At 43.3% G+C, this 14,624-nt stretch overlaps 1 protein-coding gene across 6 annotated transcripts in view; it reads left to right on the top strand.

The window, feature by feature from the left end:
* Epc1 (enhancer of polycomb homolog 1) overlaps positions 1 to 14,624 on the top strand; it is a 91,023-nt gene that overhangs the window by 24,112 nt on the left and 52,287 nt on the right. For 2 of the 6 annotated variants that reach the window (XR_005495222.2, XM_039095280.2), the window contains exon 1: positions 3,671 to 4,107. The exons of 2 other annotated variants lie outside the window; for them this stretch is intronic. Coding sequence is in view for 3 of the 4 variants with exons in the window: in XM_039095280.2 (XP_038951208.1) it covers positions 3,955 to 4,107 (153 nt within the window). In the remaining variant the exon portion in view is untranslated. Of the gene's footprint in view, positions 1 to 3,560; positions 4,108 to 14,624 lie in introns of those variants that run through there. 2 more of the 6 variants (XM_003751704.4, XM_063276006.1) reach the window with 2 other exon arrangements.

Raw genomic sequence — 14,624 nt, 5'->3', positions numbered from 1 at the left:
CAAACATCATGATCAAGAAGCAAGTTGGGGAGGAAAGGGTTTATTCAGCTTACACTTCCACATTGCTGTTCATCACCAAAGGAAGTCAGGACTAGAACTCAGGCAGATCAGGAAGCAGGAGTTGATGCAGAGGCCATGGAGAGATGTTACTTACTGACTTGCTTCCCTGGCTTGCTCAGCTCGCTTTCTTATAGAACCCAGGACTACCAGCCCAGGGACGGCACCTCCCACAATGGTCTGGGCCCTGCCCCCTTGATCACTAATTGAGAAAACGCCTTGCAGCTGGATGTCATGGAGGCATTTCCTCAAGGGAGGCTCCTTTCTCTGTGATAACTCCAGCTTCTGTCAAGTTGACACACAAAACCAGTCAGTGCGGCATCTTTCAGAACCACACCTGTGCTACCATCATATAATGTTTGGTCAACTTGTCTGCTGCCACAGCTGTGTGCGTGCGTGCGTGCGTGCGTGCGTGAGAGAGAGAGAGAGAATATGACAATGTGAGTGTGTGTGAGACTGTAAGTATAATGGTGTGTGTATAGGTATATATTGGTGTGTGTGAGACTGTGCATATGTGTGTATGAATCTGTGAGACTTTTAGTATGTGTGTATATGCTTATGTTTGTGTATATGTGTGTATGAGTGCGTGAAACTGTAAGTTTGTGTGTCTATATGTGCGTATGAGTGTGTATGAAACTGTGTATGAGTATGTGTGAGACTGAGTGTATGTGTGTATGTGTGTGTGTATGTGTGTATGAGTGTGTGAGACTGTGTATGTGTGTATGTGTGTATGAGTGTGTGAGACTGTGTATGTGTGTGTGTGTATGTGTGTATGAGTGTGTGAGACTGTATGTGTGTGTGAGACAGAATGTGTGAGTATATATGTGTGTGTGTATGTGTGAGTGTGAGACTGTATGAGTGTATGTATATATGTGAGTGTGATAGTGTATAAGTGAGACTATGAATGTGTGGGATGTGCATATTTGAGCATATGTGTGTGTGAGCATATATGTGTGTATGAGTATATATTGCTTTCTTGGTTTCTTAGGGCAGGTGCTTCCTTAAAGTCCAATATGGCTATAGCCCTGCTCTCCTCCTTCAGCCTCCTGATTGCTGGGATCCCAGATCTGCATCCCCATCCTTCCCTGACTGCTCTCTCCAGCATTTCCCAGGGCTGCCATGTGTGGTTCATACTTTCTCATTTGTGTCCCCTACAGAGATAGCCCATTATCACCTCTCTTAACATGTGTTTGTGACTTATAGCCATTTTTAGCTACAAATCTTTTCCCAAACATGTTTCTGTTTGAGAAAAAGTTAAGTGTATTCCACATACCATGCTAGCACACATTTTGGCGACATTGAGAATTTTCCGTAGCTTCTGTTGGGGAGGTTTAAGTAGAGCGATGAGAAAGTTAAAGACAGTGCAGGGCTAGTGCTTTTTCCTAAGGAATCTTTGAGTAGGAGAACCAAGAAAAATTAGAACTGAGCTTTCATTACTTAATTCTGCCTCCAGAATGAAGTGCTATGAAGTGACTGTGGCAGAGGAGTGGAACTCCTTTGGGTCCTAAGAAGCCTAGAAGGGCCTGAGAGTTGGATTCCAGGGTACAAGGACATGAATGGAGAACTTGACTAGAAAACGTGCTTCTTATCAGGCATGTTGTATGTAAAAGGGACCACTGATGTGCATGCAGATCTGTATGTCGTGACGATTTAGACATTTCTAGAAAACACAGTTTATTTCTGCAATGTCATTACTGCTACTGTAGAATGTAGAAATCTGTCCGCAGGCTGCGGAGTTGGTCCCTGCTGCTGTGGGGTAGAGAAACACATCCATAGGCTGCAGACTCGATCACTGCTGCTGTAGGATGGAGAAACATATACCCATAGGCTGCTGTTTGTCAGTCTGCTTTGTACTGCTGGAATTGGCGCCCAGGACTTTGTGCATGCTACTGGTCCCCTGCCTGGGAGCCCTTAGGCTGTTGCTCCAATGAAGATAAAAATAAGTTATTTTCTCAGCTCATTCATTGACTGTTGACACTATTTCGTCCTCTAAAATCTTCGGTTCTCTAACCATAAATTCTCCTTCTAGGATTTTCAGTAACCTCATATTACAGGCTGAGGGATTGCTACTGTTACACTGAACAGCCAGTGTTCCCCTAACGGTTGAACCTGGCTAGATATGAGTCATGTTCCATGGTGGATCTGACAGTTTTTCCGATTCCTGGAATGTGATCTAGTCTTCCATGCCCCGGAGATTTGTCTATCCCTCTCTCCCTCCCCTCTTTCTCCTTCCCTTCTGTAACCCATGCTTATCTGCATAATCTCACTCGGATATCCTCTCCCAAAACTTTTGTGACTACAGTGGAGTCTCGCCACTTCTGCCAACAGTATGCACTAGCTTTCATCCTACCTCCTTGCAAGAGGCAGTTAGTGAACCCAGAAGCTGGAGGAGAGGCAGGTGAAAGTCCCACTCCCTTCCAGAGGAGCTAGCTGCCAGTATTGGAGTTTTAGCACAATCCTGAAGAACTGCAGTCTGTATCCTGCTTGTCTGCTCTCTTCCTAGACCTACCTGGTCTAGTGAAGCAAAGTGTGCTCTTGTGAGACAAAGGTCATACATAATTAATGTTACATAGAACAAACCTAAGAGATAGTTTGTCTGTGCACTCTAAAGATTTCTATCAAGCCCTGTATTTAAGAGTAGTGATTATTTTTACCTGGTAGCCCTCGAGGAAATCAGACTTACAACACGTTTTTAAAATCTTGAACGTTTGAATTTTTGCCACCAAACTTTTAAAATCCATCCTAACGATCTTCCCGGTTTATAAAATACTTTATTGAAAAGATATATTTGGGTACTTATTTTCATGTATAATACAAGCCAGATATTAGCAGTCTTATCAACATCTAAGTTTTAATAAATTAATGTTTAACCGTCTATTTCTGATGTGATCACAGAACCACCACAGGTCTTTGATTTGATTTTAGAAAGTTTTCCAGAGAACAGATGGCAAAAGTGTGAACCTCTATGTAGAAATAGCGTTTCTTCTAAATACAACAGAAATTCATGAGCTAGCTAGCTAGCACTACTTACTCTGGGATTTGGAAACTGTGTCTGAAATGTTTCACTTAAGATTGTTACAATTTGCGGTAATTATTCTGCTTGCTTCAATTATACTAAAAGGGATGAATAAAATGTAGGATTGAGGGGAAAAAACTACTTAGGAGCTGAATATATAAGTAGTGGTTAGAGAGAGCCCGGGGTTGGAGACCGATCCCTGACTTGATGCTGAACCTGTTAAGAATCAACATCAAAAGTTTCGTTCGACTGAGAGTTAGCCTATGATTTCGCGTGCGTCTTTATTTCTAAGTCCCTGGATCTCCCGCACTGCGCTGCGCTCGCCCTGCGCGGCCCGGCGGTGACAGGTGCCCGCGCCCGGGACGCAGGCCCGAACATCCCGGCCGCTCTACGCGCCGGCCTTTCCAGGGCCCGCGCGGGCGCCAAGCTCGTCGCTCCTTCGCTCGAGCACCACGCAGGGCGGGCGCGAGGCGGCCGGGCGGAGCGGGCGAGGCAGGCGGCCGGCGGGCCGGGGGTTGGCGGGACGCGCGCTCCTTGCCGCGCCGCGCCGGCGCCCGCTCGAGCCCGCGCTCCCCCCGCGCGTGCCCGCGCCGCTGCGCGATGCAGTGTGGGGAATGGCTGGGGTTGGCTGAAGAGCGCACAGTGGAGTTTTAATGTCCGCCATGTTGGCCATGGCGTATTGAAGAGAGCGAGTGAGCGAGGCGCGGAGCGGCACAGCCTCCCACCCTCCCGGCTGGTGTCAGGGCCCGGACGGCGGGCTTTGCGCTCCGCCCCCAAGTCCCCGGCAGCGGCAGGCGAGTGGAGACCGAAACTCCGGTTCTCCATGATCCCGCTGGCCGGGGCCGTTTCCCCAGAGCGGAGAGGTATCTGCTGCGCCTGAGATGAGTAAACTGTCGTTTCGGGCGCGGGCGCTGGACGCCTCGAAGCCGCTGCCGGTCTTCCGCTGTGAGGATCTGCCCGACCTGCACGAATACGCCTCGATAAACCGGGCCGTGCCGCAGATGCCCACCGGAATGGAGAAGGAAGAGGAGTCGGTACGTGTTAACTCCCCTGTCCGACCCGCCGCCAGGCCCGCGCCCTCCGCTGCCCGCGGCGGCGGCGGAGCAGCAGACCCACACAAAATGGCCGCCATCTTCTCTCCGCCGCCGACTCTCGGTCGCCGGCCGGGCCGGTCCCCCGCCTCCCCGGGTGCTCGGTCCCGGGCCGCTGAGGCCCGGCGGAGCACCCTCGAAGGCCTCCCGCCGTCCTCGGCCACTGGTACCCGGGTCCCGCGGAGTTCGGGGGCCCGAAAGGCACAAAGGGGTCACGTGACGAAGCCGCCGGCAGCCATTTTGTGGTCTCAGTTCTTGGGTTGGGCCTTGTGCATATCCGGAGAGGGAAGCGGGCTGGGCGGCGGTGGGGGTGCAGCGAGCCGGGAGTGGGCCGCGCCTGCGGGCCCCTCGCAGGGCCGCTAGGTGGCGCTCTGGGGCCGTCGGGGCCTGGCAAAGGCTGCGGGCGCCGGCTCTGAGCGCACTTGCCAGAGGGCTCGGTGCAGTCCCCACGTGGAGCCTCCGAGGGGGCCTGTCATGCTGACTTCAGGGCTCAGGCTGATTTCTCTCCCCTTCCTAAAGTGAAGTGGCGAAGGTGCTCCGGGTCTGCCCAGACACCATTAAATTTATTGAAGATGAAACTCCCGGTACAGTCTTGCTTCCACCCGCAGTGCTGGCGGGAAGAAAAAAAAAAAAAAACCTGTCTCCTACTTTTTGATCTTTGAGACAGTGTTGCAGATTTGTTTACAGTACGTAACTCTGTTCTAAAGTCTGCAACTTTTTAGTTCTTTGTAAATTAAATTTAGGTTCGCCTGTTTTTAGAGGAAAAGATAGAGAATAAACGTTTCAATGAAAGTTAAAGCTCTAAGGTCCTTTTGTATCAATAGCGTAGCTAAAGTTGAGTGAATTCTTCACAGACATCCTGACATTAAGCTATCCAAACTGGGTGGGCTGCAGTAGTTACATTACTGTTTCTACAGCTAATAGGTGTTTACTATTGCTGTGGCCTTTACTTTGCTGTAGGAGGTGGGTCGGAACACAGAGATAATAGACTCTTCTGCACATTTCCCCCAGATGTTAACATTATAACTTGGATGACTTCTAATTCTAAGGACTTGCGTACATTGGTTTCCAGGTACAGCCACTTATACAGGTGCACTGTGTTGACAGTTGAAGGAAGTCGGGGATTCCCGTGGACTGTGTGCTCCAATTTTGTTGTGGAAATTGTACTGTAATACTTCTGCTGGTCCTGTAAGAATTTCTATTCTCTGTAATGTTTTTCAAAATAAAACTCTTTAAACTGCTTGGGTTATTTAACCTTTTAAAGTAAAATAGTTTTGACAGTCAAATGTTACTTTGGGGTGGAGGGTCTGGAGTCTCACTTCACAGCTGAGTGCTAAGTGTAGATGAGATGTGTGGGGTAGTGTACTGACTTCTAGCAGCTTACTGTCTGTGAGAGCAGTGCTCTTTATGTTGACTTGTATCAACTTAGAGTAGAATGGTGACATTTTTAAAATAAGTGATTTGTTTTTTTTTAATTAAAGTACTTGTGATTGCAGAATCTTGTCTTTTTGTTTTATTTTTGTTTCTCTATGTAAGTATATGGATACTACTTTCAAGTTGGGGTGCTGGTCTTTCCCTGCTTGAGGAATTTGTTGCATCTTATGCATCTAAGATGGAAATCATTAAGCAAGACTCCCAACAGTACACTTTAGAAACTGAGTTAAGTCTTGCTTTTTGAGCCTTTTGGACAGTCCTGAGAGCTACAACCTAAAATAAATGCTGAGCTCTACGGAAGGCTCTGTCCCTGCATATTAACATTTACAAATAATTTTTGTTCACTGAAACAATTTTGGTATTGTGCAGTAGTTGTCACAGGTTTTAGTAGGTGAAGTTCCAACTTTTATTAGGTATGGGATTAGTTTTTTCAATCATCTGTTTAGAATTCAAGTCACAACCAGCCAAAACTGTATTGTGAGCCATAAGTTTCTTAATAGAAGAAATTAAAATCCTCAGGAAATAAACTGCTCCACAATCTTGTGTGTCAGGCCACACTAGTGACAGGCTCTGGGAGTCAGGGCAGTGAAAGTATATTGTACAATGTTGAAAAGTACTAAATGTAATATAATTTGGAGTTAATCTTTTTACTAAAAGAAGAGTTACAGTGAAGCTCACCCATGGACACATAGGCTATGCCTCCTGCCAGGTCCTGTAACCTGGGACCTGAATTGATTGTCTAGTTTCAGAAAAAAGATAGCATCCTAATTTAGTCTCAATCTTGAAAGGGTTAGAAATAGGATCTAGTTATCATAATCCAACTTTATGGGTTTATAGGATTCTAATTAGACAAAACAGATTGAGATGAAGATAGTTTCTTATCCACTGCTTTATAAGGAAGCGTTTCATAATTTAAAAAAATGTATGGCATGTAAAGCTACCAATGAATATAATTGTCGCCTTTATTGTAATTTGTGTGGTTAAAGAAATCTAGGTTTTGATCTGGTTGTGTAGCCTTGGCTTATCTCAAATACACTCCCACCCCTGCCCGCCTTAGCCTCCTGGGTACTGGCATTAGGTCTAAGCCACCATAGCCAGCTTAGAAACCTTGTAGTACCGGGATGATAACTTCTCAATGTATTCCTGTTCTGCCAGTCATAGTAGTAACAACTGAACAAAGCTGGTAGCACCAATCTGTATTCAGAAGGCTGACGCCAGCCCAGGAAATAAATGTATCAAGCCTGTGAGAGTGAAGCCACAAGCAAAGGATAGACCCACTTTAGTGATGGAGCATCTGGCCATTCCCGGCACCTTAGAAAAGATGATGATATTGGCCTAATTAGGCACGCTTAATTTTTTAACAAGTTTAAATAAAGGATGACACACAAACACATCCCTCCCCTTTTTGGGGGTTAAAAAGCAAATTGTTCTTGTGTTTAAAAACTTTTACTGTAGAACTGAAAACTGGATTGTAGTGCTCGAACTGACTGTAAGAATTAGGGATTCAGTGTTTCAATTAAAGTGTAGTAAGTAACTAGCTAAGTCAAAGAGTAAGGCTAGAAAGTTTTTTTTTTATTTAGAGTCACATGTAAATTTTAAAGCTGAAAAACTACAAAAAAAAAAAAACCAAAAAAAAAAAAAAAACTACAAAGAAAAAAAAAACACCCCGAGTGCTTTAGGGCTGGGGGGGAATAAAAAAGAAAACCAGTGAGGGGTGAGTGCCCCATTATCACTTAGCATCTCGTAAATAGGTAATGTCATTATTAGAACTGAACAGTGCTGCCACAGTTTTACTTACACTGAGGCCGGCTGGGTACCTCTCCAAAGAGATGAGCCCATTGGATGATGGGTTTGTTACAGCTGACCAAGTGATTATAGTTGGGACCTTACAGTTTTCATGTATGGAAACATTTGCAGATCTTTTACTAGTGTTTAAAGTGCCCTTTGGCAAATTGGAGCTACTTTTCTATGGTGGGACATAGGGAACAGGCTGCCATTTACAGGGATTGGCTGGGCTATTTGAAGTGATTGGATTATAAATGATAACACATTGGTATTAGCCATGCAGTCTCTTAAAACTGATTAATTCAGCTCTAGATTTAAGGAATTCTAATTAGACACAGCAGTCTTGTAGTCCTGCCTTGTCTCACCTCCATTCTGGGGTTACCACACGCAAGTGAAGGATTTATAAACGGTGTTAGTTTTCTTCTAAAAGAAAATTTTAGGGGAGGAAAAATTGGAAATATGCACACATTCCCAAATAAAAAGCTCTACATCTAACTTTTTTTTTTCTTTTTCTTTTTTCTTTTTTTCGGAGCTGGGGACTGAACCCAGGGCCTTGCGCTTACTAGGCAAACGCTCTACCACTGAGCTAAATCCCCAACCCCTACATCTAACATTTTTAAGAGATCTAGTTTGGATTCATAGAAATAAATTTGACAGTTTCAGTGATAAGCTTAAAACTGATTTTCTTTTGAAAGCAAGCTTCCCCCCCCCCTTTAATATGTTAAGCCAAATCTATTTCTTATGTCTAAAGCTGCAAAATTTGGCCCATTTTTCCATTCTGTGAATAGTCCTGCAAGTGAAGTAAACTATTCGTTGTCACAGAAGCAGAATTAAGAAACTTAAGGGAGTTTGGATTAGGAAGAAATTGAGAAAAAAAAAAAAAAGAAAGAAATTGGAAGATTCTGCATTAGATGGTAAAGGATTTGGGCACAAAGATATTTGAGAAAATAAAGTTTAATTTTCAGTAAAAGTTTTGTTATTGATGATTTCAGATTACTTGAGATAGGCCGTCAGGTTGCTGCTTACTTTGAATCTACTGGTATTTTAGGGCTGTGGTATCACACCTGAGTCGTAGACGCTGGGATTCAGAGATTACACACCTTCTAGAAGTTGGAATTCCCTCCGTAAGCATATTAAGTTTTGGGAAGTTTTTTTTCTTTTTTTTTTTTTGAAAGAAGAAGGCTCAAACCTTAAAATGTCAAATGGAGACTCTTTGTTTCCATGTGGCAAGTATTTTTAAAATAAGTATAATGAAGGGATAATAATTGAAAACATGAATAGGCAATCCAGGGAGAGACTGAAGGAAGAAACTACAGAGGGACCTATGGAAAGTTCCCACTGACCTCAGCCCCGAGGCAATGAGGCTGTGGTGTCTGGGTCTGAGTTAAACTCCCTTTTACTATACCTATGCAGCCAGATATTTGGGATTAGTGTATAGTTCAACCTCATTTTGTTACGAAATTACAAGACGGATGGCTTATGTATCTAAAAGAATTTCTGTAGGTTGTGATTAACAATTTTTTTTTACCAAATTATATTTTCTTTTTATTACTAGAATTTAATTAAAAGCACTATTTAAATAAAGAAAAAACACAGGATAGAAGACTTTCTAAAAGCTTGTAAGTCTCAGGATTAAACATTATACCAGACAGTGTTCTATTAAAAACAGAATGGGCTTTATTTGGTTGTATTTTGTTTTGTTTTGTTTGTTCCTTTTTATGGTTTGGGTTTGTTTTGTTTTGTTCTTTTGTTTTTTATTTCTCTCTATAACAGCCTTGGCTGCCTCTTTTCAGTGGACTATTTTTTAAAGTTTGTTTGTTTTTATTTTTAGAGGCATGCTGGCCTCGAACTCAGGGGTAGGCCTGTCTCTGCTTCTGGGATCAAAGGGGCCCCCAGCACATCTGCCTGGCAGTTTAAGCGCTTGTTGCTAGGTGTTTTTCTTAAGCACTTCTTAGTAAGTATTCTTCATACACATAGGAAAATACTTGTTCCAACTCCATCTATGACTCCACTTCTTACAGTTAGATAACACACAAGGAAATGAGATTCTATATTATAGTTAACTAGTAAAAATAAGTTGTTTCTGGGTACACAAGTGAAAGGAAAGTATAATAGAACGTTTAGAGACAGGAAAATGTATTTAACTTCTGAAGTAAGGCTTGGACCTTTAAAATGTTACTGCTAAAGCTAGGCATGGTGGTTCATGCCTTCAGTTTTGCTTAGGGTGGGGACAGAGTAGAAGCTACCTTTGTGGTGAAGAGGAAGACCCTGTCACAAATAAAAAGTGGCAGTGACTTTCTGTGAGATAGGAAGCCACTGTCTAACTGCTTTCATAGGGCCATTGTCAGTAGGTTCCTCATGCCTTCTGCATGCTCATTGACTGGAGTCTTTGCGAACCCTCTAAATGCTCATGGTGATAAGAAACTAGGCTGTTGGAGTAATTTAAACTTCGTGGGTGCCCAGCTCTGCATCTTTAACTGCAGTAAGTAAATTTCATCTAACAATTGGCAACCTGTTGCTGTGTTGTACATAAATAGCAAACTTGCTGGCTTTGAGAAGGCTCTGGGTTACAGCCTTAAGGAGTGCAGAAGTCAGCTCTTTAAAAAGCTTAGCTCTTCACCCTTGGATATGCGTTGTGACATAGCTTACTGAATTTGGCAACAGATTCCCCTCAGTATTACCAAGTATAGAGGCATAATTTAAAATGTCATGCAAGTGATGATTTTTTTTTCAGTTCAGTCTTTTTAGAATTATGTTAATAATTTAGAACCCCAAATAACACTTATATACACTAAGACAGTGCACCTGGACTGAGTCCTTTGACAAGTCACTTCACCTTACTGGATGGACCTTAGTCTGGTCCTGCCTTACAGGGTGACTCCGAGGCGTAAGAAGCAGCATGTAAGAACAGTGAGCACACACGTGCTGTGCCACATACTAGTTAGGTTTTAGAATGACCTTTTTTATTGGTACTCAAAAGTGATTTAACATTTATGTAATCCGAAATTTTTGATTATCTGGTGTAAAATGTATTCTCTTCCCTAGAGAGTTCCACAGTACAGTGGTCTAAACTGTCTTTAAGTTTAGGTGATTATTAAAACTGAATATTAGTTAGATCTAAGACTAGTCTAACCTGTGATGTTGCTTGAGTGGGTGTACACAAGGCTATCTTAGCTGAGAAAGACAAGGTACTGACCTATACTGGTTTCCTGTTTTAAAAAAGGCGGTGTGCCTTAGATCTGGAATTAATGTCATCCTTTGCCTATCATTTACAAAGAAGGTAGTTACGGTTCATGGGTAATTGGTTCTGGTCTAGTCTTGACAGGCTCAAATTTAAAGCCCAGTTCTAAAGGATATCTAGGAAATAAATGGATGAAATAGTCAGAGTACTTTGATTGTTGTAAGAACTTGGGATTAGAGCCAGAATTCTGTAATCAGCTTCAAATTATGTTTTATTGATAAAAGCGGTCTGAGGTTAAAACAGTATAAATGTACTAATACTGACGTGTAAAGCACGTCATTGTTTCAGAGATCCTTGAGGTGAGAGGCATTGTGTAAACAGTAAACAGCCAAGGTTTATATGCTTATGTAGCAAATGTTGCATTTTCTGGGAAGCAAGTAAGTCCCATGGGTGCAGCAGTGACCGCACAAGGATGTTCTGTGGGTCTCATACTCTAGCCTATTGGCTTTGTGATGATGGGAATTGTGTGTGCTTCAGTTGCACATGGATGTGTTTCTAGAGTCTGAAATAGTGTCTAGTATGTAGTGTCAGTATTCAAGATTGAATGACTTGATGAGAAGGGGGAGTATGAAAAAGTAAACTTTAACATGAGTCTTATATGGCAGTAAGATAAAAATACAGAATTCCAGAGAGGAGGCAGTTTTCTTTAAGTAGTGGTCGAGACACATTTAAGTACCTGAGACTTGAGTGCTGAGAATGAGCCAGCCCTTTGAAGAATTTTGAGGTAGAGAACCTTCCAGAGAGAAAGCCCAAGGATGGAACCAAAAGAAGACCTATGTGACCAGAACACAGGGAGGCCGTTGGGTGCTCAGGGTGAGTAGTTGCAAGTGCTTTGAAATAGGTTTTATATAAAGAAGAACATATTTTACCCATTTTTTTTCTAATATCATTCTGAAATACCATGTGGGGAATAAGTTTTTTGGGCAAGAGTGGACGTGAGTTTATTTGTTTGGAAATGAAGAGAACTCTGGATTTGAGATACATTTTGAGGTGGAACCAATAGGACTTGATGATTGAATCAGCCCAAGCCCAGGTTTTACTTGAGCGGCTGGATAGGTGATGGGGACACTAAACTGGGATGGGGGAAATTAGGGAGGAAAACATAGAAACCAAAGACTTTGGAAAGCCTCTTAATCCAAGTGTGACTCAGTATAGGAGAATATAGTACAGCCAGCAACCGAGAGTGTGAATCGTTTGAAAGCCATGGCTCACTACTTGTTATAGGATGGGTGGGAAGTGTCCCTGCGGGTTTACGTATTTAGACTCTGGAATTCCAGTGGATAAAGCTGTTTTGGGGGGTTTATGGAGCCTTTAGGAGATAGGACCTAGCTGAAGGAAGTGAGTCACTGGGAATCCAGTCTTGAAATAGCCCTTCCTGTCTCACTTCAGTGGATCTGTCTTTATTGGTCAGCATCTTATAACAAGCAACTGTGGCAAGACCCTCTAGATACCTCACTCCCATGGTAGTCTACATCCTCTTAAACTGTGAGGCAAAATGAGCCTTTCCACTCTGAAGTTGCATTTGTTTCATGTGTTGTAAAAGCAATGGAATTATAACAAGTAGTGCTGTTTCATTTGAGTAGTATTGTTTGACTTTAGCTTATGACTTATGCTATAGACTTTAGCAACTCGGGAAGAACTGTTGTGTAAGAGGTGCCATCCAAGAATGGAAACATTTAAGGAGGTTGGCAGAAACAATCAGAGTGGAAACTGGAAGGGACTGGGGTCTGCAGATGATGTCTAAAACTGTTTCAAAGTCCTAATCCAGACAAGGGAGATTAAGAAAGCTGAGCCTCGGGTTGTTTTGAGGATTCTGGTCGAAGCACAAGAAAGAAATCCCAAGTACAGGCTGGCAGCACAGTGTGTTAGAGACAGAATTTAGACTTTGAGGGATACTGATACAAAAGCTGCATAGAAAGAGTGCCAGGGGCCCTGTTGTGCTTCCTGAAGCTGCGCTGAGCTGACAGAAACTTCATGTCTGTGGGAGGAGGGATGGGTCTAGAAACACAGAGCTTGGAACGTTACCCATCCTGGCCAGAAGAGACATCAATCTAGAAAACACTCTGGAAAGTTATCACCAGTTTGTTCTAAGCTAATGACTGTTCTAGGATTGAAAGATTGAACACAAGGCTCAAACAATTCTGAGATTAAAACAACCTGTGTTGGAAACTAATCCTGCAGCACAAAACTCAGCATCTGGCACTTCAAATCACCAAGATGAGGCTATGCATCAGGCACACCTGTAATGGTAACGCTGAAGCTGAGTCAGGAGGATTGCTTTGAGTTTGAGATTAGCCTGAACTATATAGTTTAGGCCACTATGGCCCCATACCATAGCCCTGTTTCAGAAAGGAAACAAAGAAATTACCATTCAAAGAGCAGAAAAAATGTGTCCCAATTGGTAATCACAAAAGTAGATAAAGCATTTAAAGGTATAAATAACAGTAAGTTACTCCAGTTAATGAAAATGATTTCATTTAAAAAGACGAGATGATCCCATCTTCTCGAACTTGGTAGCTCTGCTCTTGATTAGCCCTTCCCTGTCTCCCCAGGATCCATTTGACTGGGGAGTTGGTTACTAGCTAGAGAAGGAATACCCCCTCTCTTGAGGAAGGGAAGGCAAGCTATGTGGGGGTTGGGGGTAGTTAGTAGAGTTGGTAATGAGGATGAACTGACATAAACCTGTGTTTCTCTGTGACCCATGAGATGAGATCATCACTCTCTGTGAGGAGGGAACCTGGATGATTAAACTTACTGTGAAAATGTGATTGGAATGATGGATTTGCTGGAAGCCGGGGTTGTGATTATTCTAAAGTGATCATTTGGACAACTCAGTGAAAATGTAGACAGTGGGGGGTTCATCCAAGGTTGACATTTGCCCAGGAGGTACAGAAAATGAGAGGGGTAATGAAATCATGAGTGTTTGTGAAACAGGTTATGATCTCAGCCATGGGGTTTGAACTGTAAGCAAAGAACAAAGATGCAGGGGGTCTAATGAATAGAGAAAGTTGATATGGGGCTCACTGGAGTGAAAGGCTTTGTGGGGTTGATTGTTTCAAGAATAGGAGTGCATGGGTAGGGAAAGGAACTGAGTCAGGAGAGGAAAGAGAAGGATGCTTGAGTTTAGGTTTTAGAGGTACAACTGTGGTGAAATCAAGCTCTCTGGGATAGAACCTCAGGACGGTGTTAGAAGTGGCTGTGAGAGTCCTGATGTCAGGTTATTCCAGGTGTGCATACTCTTAGGAATGACCCCAATGCAATATTGGGGATGAGCTGAGCTCTAGCGGACAGACCAAAGCACACCATGGCTTCCAGAAAAGCATGAGAGTAGGAAAGAAAGGCCAAGAAAAAGCATGGTTGGGCTAGCTGTGGAAACCAAGGGAAGGTGGTTGGTATGTGTGATGAGGAAACGAATAGCTACTCAGGCACTGCTTGGGGGATACGCAGAACCAGTTAGAGCAAGGCGTAGAAACTGGAAATATAAACTGGTACGTTCAGGAAAAGTGGAGGAATTGGGTCACAGTTGCAGTTGAAATCAGAGCGCAGGGAAAAGCCAGAGAAACAGTTGTTTTCACGCTCTTTAATAATGTTTACAAATCCCCACTAGAGGCTGAGCTCTAAGGGCTAACCGTGCTGTCATCAGAGATGGTGGGAGCTTGCAGAAGGACTGCTCCACTGTACAAGTTCCTAAACCCCTGAGCTAGGAGAGCTCTTCTCACTCCTCATAGATAAATATTCTCTTGAGAGAAGGGAGGACTCCGGGTCTTGCTGTATTTTGCCTCTTGCCACTGCTTCCCAAGTGTTGTGATTACAGATGTTTTAATACTCAGGAAGTGGACTTTATGGGTTGTTATGGAATATCTGAGACCTCTCCGTCATCCTCTACATTGGTCCTTAACAGAGGCTTAATTAATTTCCTACTATGAGATTTTCTGGAAGTTTTGGAGGCTTTTTAATTGACAGTTATTAGGATATCATTGCAGTTATTAACAGGTGGCCT

This window comes from Rattus norvegicus, chromosome 17 (genome assembly GCF_036323735.1).
Source record: "Rattus norvegicus strain BN/NHsdMcwi chromosome 17, GRCr8, whole genome shotgun sequence".
Classification (NCBI taxonomy): Eukaryota; Metazoa; Chordata; class Mammalia; order Rodentia; family Muridae; genus Rattus; species Rattus norvegicus.
Note: the sequence above shows the minus strand (reverse complement) of the source record. Positions and strands in the feature narration are given on the sequence as shown.